This window comes from Uranotaenia lowii, chromosome 1 (assembly GCF_029784155.1).
Source record: "Uranotaenia lowii strain MFRU-FL chromosome 1, ASM2978415v1, whole genome shotgun sequence".
Classification (NCBI taxonomy): Eukaryota; Metazoa; Arthropoda; class Insecta; order Diptera; family Culicidae; genus Uranotaenia; species Uranotaenia lowii.
Window position 1 is genome coordinate 160,501,275 of NC_073691.1, and position 16,787 is coordinate 160,518,061.

The 16,787-nt window shown below is 40.4% G+C and overlaps 4 protein-coding genes across 4 annotated transcripts in view; 3 read left to right on the forward strand and 1 right to left on the reverse strand.

Moving 5' to 3' along the window:
• Positions 1 to 6,103, forward strand: part of LOC129740695 (RNA helicase aquarius) — a 220,522-nt gene extending 214,419 nt beyond the window's left edge. Inside the window, exons 3-6 of the mRNA XM_055732458.1 lie at positions 2,236 to 2,776; positions 2,836 to 3,796; positions 3,856 to 5,602; positions 5,659 to 6,103. Coding sequence (XP_055588433.1) covers positions 2,236 to 2,776; positions 2,836 to 3,796; positions 3,856 to 5,602; positions 5,659 to 6,051 — 3,642 coding nt within the window. The 3' untranslated portion in view covers positions 6,052 to 6,103. The remainder of the gene's footprint in view (positions 1 to 2,235; positions 2,777 to 2,835; positions 3,797 to 3,855; positions 5,603 to 5,658) is intronic.
• Positions 6,104 to 7,032: 929 nt separating this feature from the next.
• On the forward strand, positions 7,033 to 8,732 carry LOC129738811 (putative inner dynein arm light chain, axonemal). The gene is made up of 2 exons (XM_055730107.1): positions 7,033 to 7,914; positions 7,969 to 8,732. Exons 1-2 carry the CDS (start codon positions 7,201 to 7,203, stop codon positions 8,002 to 8,004), a joined length of 750 nt encoding a protein of 249 aa, XP_055586082.1. The 5' UTR covers positions 7,033 to 7,200; the 3' UTR covers positions 8,005 to 8,732.
• Positions 8,047 to 10,036, reverse strand: LOC129738810 (electron transfer flavoprotein subunit alpha, mitochondrial). The gene is made up of 3 exons (XM_055730106.1): positions 9,869 to 10,036; positions 9,229 to 9,634; positions 8,047 to 8,741 (listed from the first exon to the last, which is right to left on the reverse strand). The coding sequence occupies exons 1-3, from the start codon at positions 9,908 to 9,910 to the stop codon at positions 8,200 to 8,202; spliced, it is 990 nt and encodes a 329-aa protein (XP_055586081.1). The 5' UTR covers positions 9,911 to 10,036; the 3' UTR covers positions 8,047 to 8,199.
• Positions 10,037 to 16,519: 6,483 nt separating this feature from the next.
• Positions 16,520 to 16,787, forward strand: part of LOC129740700 (autophagy-related protein 2 homolog A) — a 74,215-nt gene continuing 73,947 nt past the window's right edge. The window contains exon 1 of the mRNA XM_055732463.1: positions 16,520 to 16,633. The gene's annotated coding sequence lies outside the window, so the exon portion shown is untranslated. The remainder of the gene's footprint in view (positions 16,634 to 16,787) is intronic.

The window sequence follows — 16,787 nt, forward strand, 5'->3', positions numbered from 1 at the left end:
GATATTCCAACAGTGCTTGAGAGAGGCTTCTTCAAGCTCACCCTCTGCCGGCAGCGCTGCTTCGAGCGATTGCGCGTAGTCTGCATCTTCACCATCATGGTCTGACTCGATGTTGGCGCCTCGACAGGATCTGACGTCGATAATGGCCGAGAAGTGCCGGCTGACTATTAAAATGTGGTCGATCTGTGATTGCGTTTGGTACGGTGATCTCCAGGTGTAAAGATTTGTGTGGGAGGCGGTGCTGGAAAAAAGTACTACGTACATTCGTTTGGAGGCTGCGAAATCTAAAAGTCTGAGGCCGTTTTCGTTAGTCAGCTGGTGCGCACTGAACCTTCCAATTGTCAGTTCGAATTCCTTCTCCTGGCCAACATGAGCGTTAACATTCCCAATGACGATCTTTGTTATTTATTTCTGATCAACGGATCACATATTGGTCCAAATAATTTCTTAAAATTAAAATTAAAAAACAAAACATTTAACTTTAACTATGGGGTTCTCAAGGCCCATATCACTTTTCTTCGAAAAACAACCCCGAAAACGTCGAAGTCAAAATGCTCAAAAAAACGGTTGAACGATTTCATTGCACCGAGGAGGGCGCAATTGGCTTCGTAATGGTTCATTCGAATGGGAATATACAATTGAAGATCCTGATTCCTAAGACCATGGGGTCGTACACTAAGCGGGATAGCTCCCAGTAGCGTGGGACAGTCGATTCGCAATGTCAGGAGATCGACGACGATGAGGCACGTGTTGCATGTCTACGGGCTTGAAGGGTTTCGATATCTATGAGGCGGCATAGATTTTCATAGCTTGGCAAGCGAAAAGGGTCTTGCCAGTTTAGATGTCTAAGGGCGTATCGCAAGAATCGTTCTGGTAGTAGGGCACCAGACAGCTGATGCGTATTCATTCAAAGATGGAGCGAACCATGCTTCAGTAGAGGCTTTTCAGGCAATACACGTTCTTGAAGTCCTTCGCCACTGTAAAAATGAAACCGAGACTTCTGGATACTTTGTCAATCACGTAGTTGGTGTGTACTCCGCAACTAAAGGCTGCCGCTTACGAGAAAAACTGATGACTGCACATTTCCTGTGGCCTTATGACAGGCAGGCAGATCTTGATATCATGTTTTGGGCAGCGGTCGTATTCACGTTCCAGTTGCGCGTAGAATTTGTCTTAGTCGTCACTGGTACTTCCGAGGGGAGGGGTGTTCACGTTGATGATGCTGATGTTGAAGAAACGGCCCTTGAATCTCAACCGGCACATACGTGGGTCGATCTGCCACCACCCAATCACGCGTTTCTTCATTTTCCCTATCACTATAAAAGCTGTTCCTAGCTCGTGAGTGTTGACGCAGCTCTGGTAGATGGTATGATCATCTTGGTACCATTTCGTACCGTGGAGCCCTTCCAGCATACCTCCTGCACCGTTACGATGTCCAATTTGCGGGTCTTCAATTCGTTGGGGAGCACGTGGGACTGCCTACAAAATTTAGAGATCGGCAGTTCCATGTTCCAAGTTACCAATCGCCAATTCCTTTTCGTCGAGTGGGTCTTTGCCGATTTCTATTTTTTCTCAGTCACGGGCTCGCAAGGCCCTTAGCCAACTCCACTATCTCGCAGGACGACCTTTGCATCGTGATGTTGCTGTTTTGAATCCCGAACACCACCAGCACGTTGTTGCACTCCGCACGCCGCCTCTGACATGGAGAACAGACGCGTACGGAGCCAAGTATCTCAGTTCGCATGCTACCGAAGTATCCACCGGGGTTGGGTATCTTGAGTCCATCAGGAAAGGTCAGCATCTGAAGCAATTCCATCAAAGATAGGTTCGGGCCCCGCCAGCCGATAAAGTCGAACGTGGAGAAGTGTTGAGAATCATCCTCAAACAATTGTTCTGCACAACCTTCTTTTTCAGGATATGAGTCCGGGCACAGCTTATCCGAATTGGGGAAGGATATTTCAGTATCGGAGATACTCTAATCTTTTATATGATCAGTTTGCTAGCAAATAAGGCTTTTGAATGTTGATTGGGTATAATTTCTTGAAAAGTATGATCCTTTTCCGAACTCGATCCTCGATTTGTAGCCGAAAGAGAAGCTTGCTATCTCTATTTTTACCAAAGATTAACAATAAATCGATTACTGAGTCGAATACTTTGAGTTTATTTATAAAAATTTCTTTAATATAGGTAATAATCCAAATGTTATCTTTCTTTTTCTCCCTTTTTTCCCGATAGCTCTTGAACATGCTGAAGTTCTACGCCCGTTTCGAGATCAACGACGAAACCGGTGATCCGCTGACGGACCACGACATGACCCAGCTGCATTACACCAAGATCAAGGCCCTGCAGAAGGCTGCCTTCGCCAAGTTTCCGGAGCTGCGGTTGTTCGCCCTGTCCAACGTGGCCAACGTAGACACCAGAGATTCGCTGGAGAAGCATTTCGGTGCCCTGGACGGGAAAAGTTTGAAGCAAATCGCTTGCTATCTGAATCTGGTTCCGGATGAGCTTGCTCCACCGTTCCAGTGGCACCGGCTGGACGAACCGTTCCTGCGGGAGTTGTTGATATCGCGTCACGAACGCCGCGTGTCCCAGCTGGAATCTCTAAACGAAATGCCGCTCTATCCGACGGAAGAAATCATCTGGAATGAGAACATCGTCCCAACGGAGTACTATTCCGGGGAAGGATGTTTGGCGCTGCCGAAGCTAAACTTGCAGTTTCTGACTCTGCACGATTACCTGTTGAGGAATTTCAACCTGTTTCGGTTGGAATCCACCTGTAAGTATTTGAATTTCTAATTGAAGATTATACCCCAATGAACATTAACCCATTTGCAGATGAAATTCGTCAAGACATTGAAGACGCCGTCAGTCGTATGCTACCGTGGAAATCGGAAGAAGATGACGTTGTTTTCGGTGGCTGGGCTAGAATGGCTCTACCGATACAGTCCTTTGCCGTCGTCGAAGTTTCAAAACCACACATCGGCGAGAAGAAACCGTCTCGTGTAAGGGCTGATGTTAGTGTTACGTTGAACGTCCGTAAGGAGATCCAAGAAGAGTGGGAGAATCTCCGGAAGCACGACGTTTGCTTCCTGATCACGGTCTGTCCAACGAAACCCATCGGTACCAAGTACGATTATCGTGAGCATTTTGTGCCGCAAGTAGGATTGGTACATGTGCGTGGTTGTGAAGTCGAGGGTATGTTGGATGCCAATGGTCGAGTTATTGAGGATGGAATCGAGCAAAGACCACAATTGCCAGGAGAACAGCGTACATTCCGAGTTTGGTTGGACTCCAATCAGTATCGCGTGGATATGGACAGTTTGCAAACGGGTGGCGACGACGTTTACGAAAGCTTCAACATAATCATGCGCCGAAAACCAAAAGAGAACAACTTTAAGGCAGTTTTAGAAACGATTCGGCACCTGATGAATACAGAATGCGTCGTTCCGCCTTGGTTGCATGATATTCTTTTGGGATACGGTGATCCTGGTGCAGCTCATTACAGTCGCATGCCGGACCAAGCAAGGGTTATGGATTTCAATGATACTTTCTTGGACATCGATCATGTCCGGGATTGTTTCCCGGGCTATGAGGTGGTTGTTAAAGAGACGGAACCTGCGAAACTTGTGCGCCCCTTCCGGTTAACCTTTGAAAATGTACGTGAACAAGTTGATAGCAGTGATGAAGATGAAGAAGATGATGATAAGAAGGAGAAGGTGAATCTACCCAAGCGTATCCTGGCGGAACCTTATGAAATCCCTAAGCGGGGCCCGTACAAATACAACGAGCCAAAAAAGTAGGTTCTATGTTTGTTAGGAAATAAAACATGTTGACTAACTGCTTCTTTCATTTCAGGAACACAATCCGTTTCACCTCGACCCAGGTTGAAGCTATCAAGGCAGGTATGCAACCGGGTCTAACCCTGGTAGTTGGTCCTCCGGGTACTGGTAAAACCGACGTAGCCGTGCAAATCATCTCCAATCTGTACCATAACCATCCTCAGCAACGTACCCTTATTGTAACCCACTCCAATCAGGCATTGAACCAACTGTTCGAGAAGATCATGGCCCTGGACATCGACGAACGACACCTGTTGCGTCTGGGTCATGGGGAAGAATCGCTGGAGACGGAGAAAGACTACAGTCGATATGGCCGAGTCAATTATGTGTTGTCCAAGCGAATTGACTTACTGGGACAGGTTCAGCAGCTACAGGATTCGATGGGAGTGGTTGGAGACGTAGCGTACACATGTGAAACAGCTGGTCACTTCTATTTGTACCAGGTTGTCGCTCGCTGGGAAAAATTTATCAATGACTTTGAGAACAGCAAGGACTATAAGAATGCTGAAGCTTTCACGGAAGAGTTCCCGTTTACAAAATTTTTCCAGGACGCACCGCAACCGCTATTTGGTGGAAGTACTTTTGAGGAAAATATGGACATTGCCCACAGCTGCTACCGTTATATATCCCACATTTTCACTGAACTGGAGGAGTTTAGAGCCTTTGAACTTCTGCGCAGTGGATTGGATCGTTCTAAATATTTGCTGGTAAAGGAAGCAAAAGTAATTGCCATGACCTGTACTCATGCTGCTTTGAAACGGAAGGAGCTGGTCAACATGGGCTTCAAATATGACAACATATTAATGGAAGAATCTGCTCAGATTCTTGAAATCGAAACCTTCATTCCTCTGCTGCTGCAGAATCCAATGGATGGATACAATCGTCTGAAGCGATGGATTATGATCGGGGACCACCATCAGCTTCCACCGGTTATCAAAAATATGGCGTTCCAGAAATACTCCAACATGGAACAGTCACTTTTTACCAGATTAGTTCGGCTGGGTGTGCCGACTATCGATCTCGACGGACAGGGTCGTGCTCGTTCAAGCATTTGTGAACTGTACAAGTGGCGTTACTCCAAACTTGGAGATTTGGTTCACATCCAACAATGGCCAGAATACGTTCTCTGTAACCCTGGGTTCAGTTTCGACTATCAACTGATCAATGTGGATGACTTCAATGGCGTCGGGGAGTCCGAACCTAATCCTTACTTCTATCAGAACTTAGGAGAAGCTGAGTACATTGTGGCCGTATTCATGTACATGCGGCTCATCGGATATCCAGCAGAGAAAATCTCAATTCTAACTACGTACAACGGCCAGAAACATCTTATTCGAGATGTAATCGAAGCTCGTTGCGCTGACAATCCTCTCATTGGAAAGCCACATAAAGTTACTACGGTTGATAAGTATCAAGGTCAACAAAATGATTACATCCTGCTGTCACTTGTGCGCACCAAAACGATTGGTCATATTCGTGATGTACGCCGTTTAGTGGTAGCAATGAGTCGTGCCCGCTTGGGTCTTTACATTTTTGGTCGCGTGTCCCTTTTCAAAAATTGTTTCGAGCTACAACCGACTTTCAAACTGCTCACTAAACGTCCACTGCAACTACATCTTACCAAGGGGGAGACATTCCCCGGTACCAGAAAACTGGACGACAAACCCTCTGAAAAACCGGAGATAGTTAAGGATATGACCGAGATGGCTCAATTTGTCTACAATTTCTACATGAAGAAGGTTAACGTTATTCGCTCCGAGATGGTAGGTTTCTTGACACATTTAGGTATTATCCCTTCTTAATTTGGGTTATGTTTTAGGAAAAAATGAAAGAGCTGTACGAGAAACATCAACAGGAAAAAGCTGCCAGCGAACCTCAACCGGAACCTGAACAGCAGCAACAAACCATGGAAACAGAACCAGAAGAGTTCGTACCAACTCCGATTCGCAACGAAGTGGACATCCATGGCGACCCTGTCTCGGTGCCGGTTACGAAACGAGGCAAAAAGCGTGCAGCAACAGCGGTTGCAATTGTAACAACTACCAACGCAGAAGAAAAAGAACCGGAACCGGAAACCGAAACTGAGCCGGTGGAGTCTGAAGAACCCGAACCGATGGATACTACTGGTGGTTCTACTGCGGAAGGGGTTTCTGAAATTTCTAAGCCTGAATCTGCTGGGGACGCAAAAGAGGATGAACAAACAGAACAGTAAGGTTACACATTTACACTATTTTCTTGATTGTCAATAAAGTATTCAGATATTATTTCAAGTTTTTCATGATTGAAATAAATGATGAGAAACTGCCAATATTATTAACAGTCATACAAATCGCATAAATGGAGGCGATAAAAATAAGGTTTGCGTGATCCCTGGATTTTTGAGGAAAAAGATACGTTGAAAAGGCACCTTGCCTGAAATTGAGACAAAAATGTGATCCTGTACGGTCGCAATAAAATATTTCAATTTGTCCGCATGATAAAATACTGTTCACCAAAACGGATTCGCGAAAGTACAGAAAGGAAAACGTACCTAATCCTATCATACCTCTTTGATTCTCTACTCATTAGGCAACGTGATTGGATAGATTCTCAAGGGTATTGAGAAACTCTGAAGTGATCACACTGGCACTAGAGCTTTCTTTCACTATTATATAGAGATGTATGCGTCTGCCTATGAAAAAAAATTGAGAATCATTCTACCTCAACATATGAGTTTTAAAATGGTCCATGAATTGAGTGGAACTTACAGGATATTTGAATGTATTTGATTAATGTTCTGCCAGTTTATCCAAAAGGTGAAATGGTGCTAATATTTTAACTAATGCTGTAATTTTTTCAATTGTAATTTTTATGACACCCTTTTCAACGGATCCATTTAAAACGTTGACTGCAGTTTACTTTCAAACATTGCTATCAAATTCAAATTGCATTCTCGTAGGTACATAAGATTTAGGCCAAAGTTCATCATCCCTAGCGGAGTCTACAAATTTTCCTTTCCACCGGAGGAATGTAGGACATTCATTGAATCGCGAAGCAACCAAAGTTATGTTTAATACCTGAAGATACATCTATTTTGATTCATAATCGAATAGCTGCTCTAATAACGAACACCAACCTGTTGCACATTGACACTGCGGGTTTATGGACGAAGTTTTGCGTGTCAGCACACTCAACGAATCCACGTTTGCTGATCCTAGCAACCGGTTGCCTTTGGTAGTCACGGGCAGCCGCAGTTTGTAAATCGGTTTGTTTATTTGGCCCCTTTCGCTTTTTCATCGATGAAAAAGTCTGTCGGATTAAAGGAATTTTAAGAAAGTTACTCGGGGTGTGTTCCGTAATTTGCGGTCAAGTTTTTCTCAAAATGACCGAACGAAGCATTGAGCTGCAGACAACTTTGGTGCGGTATAACAATCCGGTGCTGGTAGTCAAACATGTCGAAAAAAAGGAAGGTCCAGTGGATGTGGCTAAGGAACAGACGGGTCGTCCTGGATCGGGAGGGGCCGTCATAGTGGACAGTCCTCGTGAGACAGAAGAAATTTTGAACTGTATCTTGCCTCCGAAAACTTGGGAAGAGGATGGGCAGCTGTGGACACAAACTGTGTCCAGCACACCTGCCACACGACAGGATGTGATCAATTTACAGGAAATGCTGGACACCAGACTGCAACAAACACAAGCTCGTGAAACTGGAATTTGCCCTGTCCGAAGGGAGCTTTACACTCAGTGCTTCGACGAACTGATCCGACAAGTGACGATCAGTTGTACCGAGCGTGGTCTATTGCTGCTCAGAGTAAGGGATGAAATCGCCATGTCCATGGAAGCATATGAAACTCTTTACTGCAGCTCTGTCTCGTTTGGAATACGGAAGGCTCTGCAAGCGCAGGAGGGCAAGGAAAAACTACAGGAAAGGATTCTTCTCTTGGAGAAAGAAAAAGAAAGTTTGGAAAGCTCGATCAGCGACATGAGAATAAAGGCAGACCAAGCCGAAAGAAGAAATGAAGAGTTGAGGGCGTCCGAGGAGAAAAAGCACGCCGAAGAGATTGCATTCTTGAAGAAGACGAACTCTCAGTTGAAGGTTGGCTTTACACGTGTTACTATAAAGTTGATATTCATTGTTTATTTTTTTCAGGCACAATTGGAAGGAATTATTGCTCCCAAGAAGTGAATTGGATCCTGATAGTTTTAGATAACAATAATTGTTTAGTCGTATTAAAAATCTCACTTTTATTTCATAATCTTTAGAAATGCAATGTGTTCAAACAATTTCGTAACGAAAAAAATGTTTGATTGCTGCTTGCTCAAATATTCCGAATAGTCAAACAAAAATACTACTCAACAACGTTTCACGTTTCGCTTAAATCTAGCATTTCTCATTGATTTCCGGGATAGCCTTGAACAGGTCTGCTACCAGACCATAATCGGCCACCTGGAAGATTGGTGCCTCTGGGTCCTTGTTGATCGCAACGATCGTTTTGGAATCCTTCATACCGGCAAGATGCTGGATGGCTCCAGAAATGCCCACCGCAATATACAGCTCCGGGGCCACAATTTTACCGGTCTGGCCGATTTGCAAGTCATTTGGCACAAAGCCGGCATCGACGGCGGCACGCGAAGCTCCAACGGCAGCGCCCCACTTGTCGGCCAGATCGTACAGCATTTTGAAATTGTCACCCGATTTCATTCCACGTCCACCGGATATGATGATCTTGGCAGCCGTCAGCGAGGGTCGGTCCGATTTCGTTAGCTCCTGGCTGACGTATTGCGTCAGATCAGTCTTGTAGGAACCCTCCGGGGCTTTCTCGACGGCTCCACTTCCACCGGCGCCCGCTGCTTCGAAGTTCGTTCCACGGATGGTAATCACTTTCACTGGGTCCTTGGATTTCACCGTTTGGATGGCATTTCCTAGAATGCGGAAACAGGAGGTAGGTATTTAGATACTCCAACTGTACTTTAAGATCCGAACTAAAAAAAATGTAGGTCTTTAAAATTTAAACAGCAATAATACTTGCTTACCACTGAACCGAATTATTCAATTCTTTAACTTATCGTAAAAAATGGTAAAAATTATGGATATACCTTGGGGCTTAAATCTTTCGAATACATTATTATTTTTGTGTATTTTCCAATAGGAAAGAAATATTTTAACTTAAGTTATATTTTTTACCCCTAAATGTATGCAGCACATTTACACTAATGCTTTAGTGAAAATGTGTGAAATTTAGTTTAAACAAAACCAAAAAAATGTTATTACCTATTTTAAATTTTAATTAGGGTTTTTATATTTTCTGACCATTGTAGCATAAAAAATGTGTCAAACTTTCCATTAAATCTAATTTTGTAGCATGCTTCCTATATAAAACTAATATTCTGAATATTAAAGTATGCTCACCTGCATAGATAGTCCTCACGAAGGTATCGGCCGATTTGATGTCGATAATTTCCGACACCGGCGAGACGTCCAGCTTGGCGGCGATTCGTGGCAGCACGGCCTTCCCGAAAGCGGACGCCCCGGCCACGATGTGGGTGAATTTGAACTGGTTCTGGGTGGCGAGCACCAGCGGAGTGACGGCTTCCGCCAGCAGCCCGTTGAAGGCATCTCCTTCGGCTACCAGGACCTTGCCGACACCGTTCAACTTGGCGGCAGCCTCGGCAACCGGTCCAACTTTGGTTCCGGCCACCAGGATCGTCACATCACCGCCCAGCTTTTTGGCAGCCGTCACTGCATTCGCTGTGATCGGATTCAGAGTTTCGTTGTTGTGCTCAGCCACTACCAGCGTGCTTTGGAATCGACGTAGCTACAAAAAATAGCATTCTTATGTAATTAATTAAGTTACTATAGGTAGGTAGCAGCCACACCACAATATTAAAATCCCCATCCGAAACCAGTATTCTTCGGGGCGATTCAATTTCGTTATCAGTGTTAATCTCCTCAACCTTTTCGTTCCTGTTGATATGCTTCACTTGATGGAACAAAATGTCTATGCTCACATGAGCTCTGTTCCCCACAAAGGAACCACCAGAGGACTTACCTGAGCCGATCGGATTAAGGATGATGCATTTCGGGCAAACATCTTGGCAGCAAGATCTGAAATTCGAGAATTGAACTAATTGAATTCAATCAACTAGCGATGACTTGCTTCTATCTGTTCTGATAACTTCGGTAAACTGCCACGGACTTTGTGGAACATGTATGGTTGATACATGCGAGTGTGGAATGTGTAATCAAGCTGAGGCTCACTGCGATGTTCCTTTAAAGGAGAAGTTCACAAATACTTGTGCAATAAAAGTGATTCGCTACCTTCGCATCAAGTGTAAATGGCGCTGTTTGTTGTTATGTTTTGAAAGCATGTTTTATATGATTTTATTTTAGATTCATATGAAATATTAGATTATAGTATTGAAAACTATGTAAAAAATACTGAAAAAATAGATATTTATGAATAGTTAATTAGTAATAAAAGTTATTCGATAACTTATCGAAGATAAGTACCCAACAGCGCTACCTTGTGGGGACTAGTGGCAACTTACTATATAGATTGGCAATGATGATCAAGTTTTGGCGAAGCAAAAAAAAAATCAAAGACTTTCGGTCCATTGTAATTTTGTGAAAAGATTGTCCTATTAAAAATGCTGTAAATTATATGTATACCTGTGAGGCGCTTAGAATCATCTTACATTATTTTTTTAACACTCAAAATATCAAACTTAAAATCAAGTTCTAAATATTCAAACAGCTAGTAAAAGGGACATTCGTCATTAGAGAATCGAATGTGTCTTCGTTTTGACAGCAAATAGCCATGTGAATTTCCCGTACGGATCAAGTGAATTTCTACTAGTTTCTAAGTGCGTCACGTAAGTCGAGCAAAAATTCACGTTAACGTGAAAATCCAGGTGAATTTAACGTTTTTATTTCAGCTGAGTGTTAAATGCATTAAGGGCATCCGCAGCAATCGCGAGCAAAGTGAAAATGCTCACGAGTTTAATCACTTCCATACCGCACCGGGGGTTAGTATGAAGGTGAGCAAAATAGGGCCGTTGCCGTCGGGACCGACAAAATCACCAAATTTGCTCACTAGAAAGGGGCGAGATCAAACATGCACTGAAAAAATTCTACCGTTTTAAGCAGAATTAAACAAACGAACGGAAAGCGGAAACTTTTTTTATTGCGCAAAAACTAATTCCATGAAATATTTCCGAAAAGCCCTTCAAGTCCGACGATTGCTTTCTGAAAATTTTGATTGTGCATTCCGTGTAGTAAACATTTTACTGACTCCCACAACCTTGAGTGAAGCTTCAAGGATTTTTCTCGGAGTAATAATAATCGAGACCAGTGCGCTGTGCAGGATTTTTGTATCCAACGGTATGGGTGGCATTCCATTACTGTCCCTACCAATTCGGCTTTCGAAACGAGGTCTCTCAATAAGTTTGCAACTAATGGGACCCAGTTTTTCGGAGCAGCAACTATTTCAGTCAGCACGTTGGACAGAAAAAGAACTTGAAGATTTAAGCAGAATTAAACAAACGACGTCGCAGCGTGTGGATGTTTGTTGATATTCATTTTAAGAAAAAAATGTGTATGAGATTAAAATTGTGGATGGATTTTTTTTTTTGAATAAACAGTTGAATTCGCAATTTTGTTACATTTTTTCGGGTTTATCCAGGAATTGAACGAGAAAGTGCAATTGCTGGTTCTGATGGTGAGTTATTTATTTTGTATTTTATATTGTTTAGGACTTTTTTCTACCTATGAATTTTGATACCATTTTTTCTTTCTCACTCAATTTCAGATAAACAAACTCGAAGCATCGTATTTTATGACCAAAAATGATCATGTAACTAAGAAGAGCCGTTTGGTGGACGACTCCGAAAATTTACTCGGTCCGTATTAATTTAAGATTAAGATTTTCTTCAAAAATTTTCTCAGTGCAATGCTAAATTTAAAAATAATCATGCTACCGCCCGGTGCGCGAAAGAGTGTGTATCCCAAAACCGGTCCGCTGAAATGAGCAAAACCGGGCCGCGTATACTCACTTATTGGTGCGTTTGCTCTAAGCGGGCTATAGATTACACAAATGGCCTGTACCAATTCGATGATTATACGACGATTGTTTGATTTTTGCTCGCCCACACACGATAAGGTGCATTTACAGTTCTTTCGAACGTGAAAATGAAAAAACTTATATTCACCAAAAACTCGACTATGCTGCATTTCATGGCTGCGAAACTAGGTGGAATAGATGCGGAATGGTTGAACGATTATTTTTGAACTGATTTCTTTGTTCAAAGCCCTTTAATATTAATTTTATTCCAATTCCCCCGTTTTCACTGCGGAATATTTTTTCCGCGTTCACTGACATTCCGCTCGAAGTGTAAACGCACTGAGCGAACGTGAAAACGGAAAACGAACAAGAGTGGTGAATATAAATTCCGCGTTCATTTTCACGTTCGAATGGCAATATGTGCATTCTGAAAAAAATTTCACCGATGACGGAAAAATTTTTGCTTCATAAAAAATAAGTTTTTTAATTTGTAAGCACAAGGCAATTAAAGGCTTAAAATACTACGAGTTTGAAATGAAACGCGTACGATATTTTTTTTAACTTTAAAACCCGCTTGGCTTGGGCATCGAATGGCCAGATTCCATTGAAATAAAAAAAAAATAGGTTCCGCTTTGTTCAAATGTGTGTTTCAGAAAAGGTATGGAAGTAATTATAAAAATTAATGAAATCATTCAAAAATAATGTGTTTTAAGGAGAACTGAAAAGCAGAAAAATTAACAAACAAAAGAGTACTGATGCATTCTTGATGCTTGAACTGAAAAGCAGAAAAATTAACAAACAAAAGAGTACTGATGCATTGTTTCACTAATTAAAAGTAATTTTGAAATTTTTGTTTGTCAATTTTTAATCAAGAACAAAAAATGGCTATCTTTTAGAAGTTATATTCATAACGTCCTTTAAATAAGTTTTTCTAAAAGAACGAATCGCTAAAGCTCGTTACTCCTTGATCGATAAATACGTTTTGGGAGTACTTTAAATTCATAAAATTTAATTTAAATTCATTGTATCAAAGATAAGAACTTTGGGATTATTTGATTAAATCAATCGTTTTCAAAGCTGAATATGTTTTGAAGAAGAACAATATGTTTTTTTGAGAAATTTGAATTTAAATTTGAGCATTAGTTCGACAAGTATCGATCAAAACATTGGTTGATTAATCTGTCATTTTACGATCGAAACCAATTTCTACCCGCAGTTGAACAAACCTCTTACTACTTTTGAAGATTTGACCGATTTGACATTTCACTGCACTGAACCCAAAATCACACTTAAAATACACTTGACGTTTCACTTAAAAGTGGGAGTTCAGTGAATTTCTTCATTTCAAGTGGCTCATGTAGATTTCACTTACCCGTCACTTATGTTTCAAGTGACCGAATCAATGTTCACTAACTCATCACATAAGTTTTAAGTGACTGTCACTTGAAATTCCTCTGAAAATCCACTTACTTCGCCGCTCACTTCAATTTCATTACATTCTCACTTAAAATTCACTTGACCCGTCACTTTATTGTCAAATTCACTTGACCGGTCACTTAAAATTGAAATGAATGTACAGTAGGGTGTCCCAAAATTGCATAACTTCTGGGAATCTGGGGGCTCACCCTCCAAATGGTAGATTAGGATGTGCAGAACAAACTTTTGTATGGGGTCGACTAAAAAAAATCATGTTTAGAGGTTCCGCAAGCGCGATCTTTAAAAAAAGTCCACTTTCAAAAGATTTGATTTTAAATAAATTCTGGGTCCAAAAATTTTCATAAAATTTATATATTTTATATTTTTTTAATTTTGTTTGAGTTAAAAACTACACGTAAAAAATACAAAATGAACCAAATTTGTATCAAAATGTAAAACTAGCAAGCTATTTTCAAGAAAAAAAAATGTTTTGGTCCAAAAATTTTGAATTCAACTGACCAAAATGTGTACCAAGCGTAGAATATATTTAATACCAATGCCATCAAAAGAAACGGATTTTTGTGCACTTAAACTTTGCTGAACAAAACATGTGGTTTGTATCAACGTGTGAACAGCTATTCACGATTTAATGCTTAACAAAAATCAGAATTTAGGATATTTTTTATTTAATTTATCAAATTTGTCTTAATAAATACCTACTTTAAAATCAAAATACTTACAAAAAAAGACTTTGATGGTTTAAAGGAGTCATCAGAAGGCCACATGCCGAATTTGAGCAGAATCGGACAACAGGAAGGGGTTGCGCTGAATCTCAAGTGTGAAAGGGATTCTGAGACATAGTGTTCTAAAGAAGCATAAAAAACTGGTTTTTCATCATGCATTTTTGTCTTAACCAATCGATTGCTTGATTATGAGGGTTTTATTAAAATTTCAATTAAGACTAACATTTCACTTGAAGACTGCAACTCGATTGGACTTAAAACAAAAAAGTTATGGCTGTTCTAAAATCGTATTTTTGTGGCAAATTGTCGTTTAACACACAATGAGTACTTTTTACTCATTGAGTTTTACAGGACAATTTGTAACCAAAATACAATCTTAGAACAGCCATAACTTTTTTGTTTTAAGTCCAATCGAGTTGCAGTCTTCAGGTGAAATGTCAGTCTTAATTGAAATTTTAATAAAACTTACATAACCAAGCAATCGATTGATAAAGACAAAAATGTATGATGAAAAACCAGTTTTTTATGCTTCTTTAGAACACTATGTCTCAGAATCTCTTTCACACTTGAGATTCAGCGCAACCCCTTCCTGTTGTCCGATTCTGCTCAAATTCGGCATGTGGCCTTCTGATGACTCCTTTAAACCATCAAAGTCTTTTTTTGTAAGTATTTTGATTTTAAAGTAGGTATTTATTAAGACAAATTTGATAAATTAAATAAAAAATATCCTAAATTCTGATTTTTGTTAAGCATTAAATCGTGAATAGCTGTTCACACGTTGATACAAACCACATGTTTTGTTCAGCAAAGTTTAAGTGCACAAAAATCCGTTTCTTTTGATGGCATTGGTATTAAATATATTCTACGCTTGGTACACATTTTGGTCAGTTGAATTCAAAATTTTTGGACCAAAACATTTTTTTTTCTTGAAAATAGCTTGCTAGTTTTACATTTTGATACAAATTTGGTTCATTTTGTATTTTTTACGTGTAGTTTTTAACTCAAACAAAATTAAAAAAATATAAAATATATAAATTTTATGAAAATTTTTGGACCCAGAATTTATTTAAAATCAAATCTTTTGAAAGTGGACTTTTTTTAAAGATCGCGCTTGCGGAACCTCTAAACATGATTTTTTTTAGTCGACCCCATACAAAAGTTTGTTCTGCACATCCTAATCTACCATTTGGAGGGTGAGCCCCCAGATTCCCAGAAGTTATGCAATTTTGGGACACCCTACTGTACATTCATTTCAATTTTAAGTGACCGGTCAAGTGAATTTGACAATAAAGTGACGGGTCAAGTGAATTTTAAGTGAGAATGTAATGAAATTGAAGTAAGCGGCGAAGTAAGTGGATTTTCAGAGGAATTTCAAGTGACAGTCACTTAAAACTTATGTGATGAGTTAGTGAACATTGATTCGGTCACTTGAAACATAAGTGACGGGTAAGTGAAATCTACATGAGCCACTTGAAATGAAGAAATTCACTGAACTCCCACTTTTAAGTGAAACGTCAAGTGTATTTTAAGTGTGATTTTGGGTTCAGTGTATGGCATTCATAATAGTATTTTTCTGAGTGTATACATTCAACTCCAATTCCCTCGATTGTTTTTAGACATTCGATTACGTTCCACTATTTCATCACTATCAGTCAGATCTGGTTAACTTTTATTCTCATGCGCAACTGGGTGAAAAAACATGCTATAATGCTATTCATTCGAAAGTTAAGCCTAGTCCACACTAGGGGACGGTTCGTCTCGAGACGGTCTCAGCGTCTCCCATTTTCTTCGGGAGACACTGAGACCGTCTCAGGTTTCCAACAACAACAAAAGACAACAAAGTTCGTCTCATAACAAAAACCGCACTTCATGTTGCCTAGTGTGGACCTGGGGGAGGAAGACTGAATAAAAAAAGAAAAAAATCTTTCAAACGTCAAATTTCTCTCATCAATCTACCGACCAGTGCGGAGGTTCAAAATTTTACTTTCTTATTTAGTGATTTTTAATAGAACTTGTTTGATGCTGAAAAGCACTTGTTTTGCATAAAACAATGATTTAATTAGGTTTTGTTTTGCCCTGGAAAATTCTTGTATGATATGGCGTATTAAGTCGCTCAAATTTCGTCAAAGTTTTGCAGCTGATAAATAAAAATGGTTTGATTAATTGTTGTTCTAAAAATTTAGCTAAATCTAAATTTAGCAACTGAGTTACATGACTCGCAACACGAAACTGATCATCTAAAGTTAAAATTTGAACGATTACAAATCTTCTCAACAATTGCTGGCTTTTTGCCGAACAGTAAAAAAACGATGCAGAAAACGATGCAGGAAATTTCAGTCTTCCTCCCCCAGGTGTGGACTAGGCTTTAGCAAATGCAAAAAATCTAATCAAAATCAAAAAATCAAATATACTCCCTTGCGTTTGTGCTATGTAGGTAAATAAAGGAAATTAAACAAAACATCAACCTTCACCACCACATTGACAAAAGGTGAGGTGAAAATTGGTTTCGGATAGTCAGTGTAATCGCTGCGACATTTTTCAGCATATCTACTACGTAAAAGTGATTAAATGCTATTAAAAGTAGTTGCAGTGCACGGTAAGTTCTACATGCTTGAGCCGTGGTATCAAATTTCAGTTCCATGTTCGCGGTTTTCCGAGTAAAATCTATTTTTCTGAAACCATTATCAAGTACTACTGCCAAGAAAAAGATAAACAATGCTCCACCATACGGTTTGGCATACGATACGCAC

What these genes read in the sequence shown, in the direction of transcription:
- LOC129738811 (XM_055730107.1), top strand. Translation starts at nt 7,201, where the DNA reads ATGACCGAACGAAGCATTGAGCTGCAGACAACTTTGGTGCGGTATAAC. An exon ending in AGACGAACTCTCAGTTGAAG is followed by an intron (nt 7,915 to 7,968) that starts GTTGGCTTTACA and finishes TATTTTTTTCAG; the next exon opens with GCACAATTGGAAGGAATTAT.
- LOC129738810 (XM_055730106.1), bottom strand. Translation starts at nt 9,910, where the DNA reads ATGTTTGCCCGAAATGCATCATCCTTAATCCGATCGGCTCAG. An exon ending in CCTTAATCCGATCGGCTCAG is followed by an intron (nt 9,635 to 9,868) that starts GTAAGTCCTCTG and finishes TATTTTTTGTAG; the next exon opens with CTACGTCGATTCCAAAGCAC. An exon ending in CGTGAGGACTATCTATGCAG is followed by an intron (nt 8,742 to 9,228) that starts GTGAGCATACTT and finishes TCCGCATTCTAG; the next exon opens with GAAATGCCATCCAAACGGTG.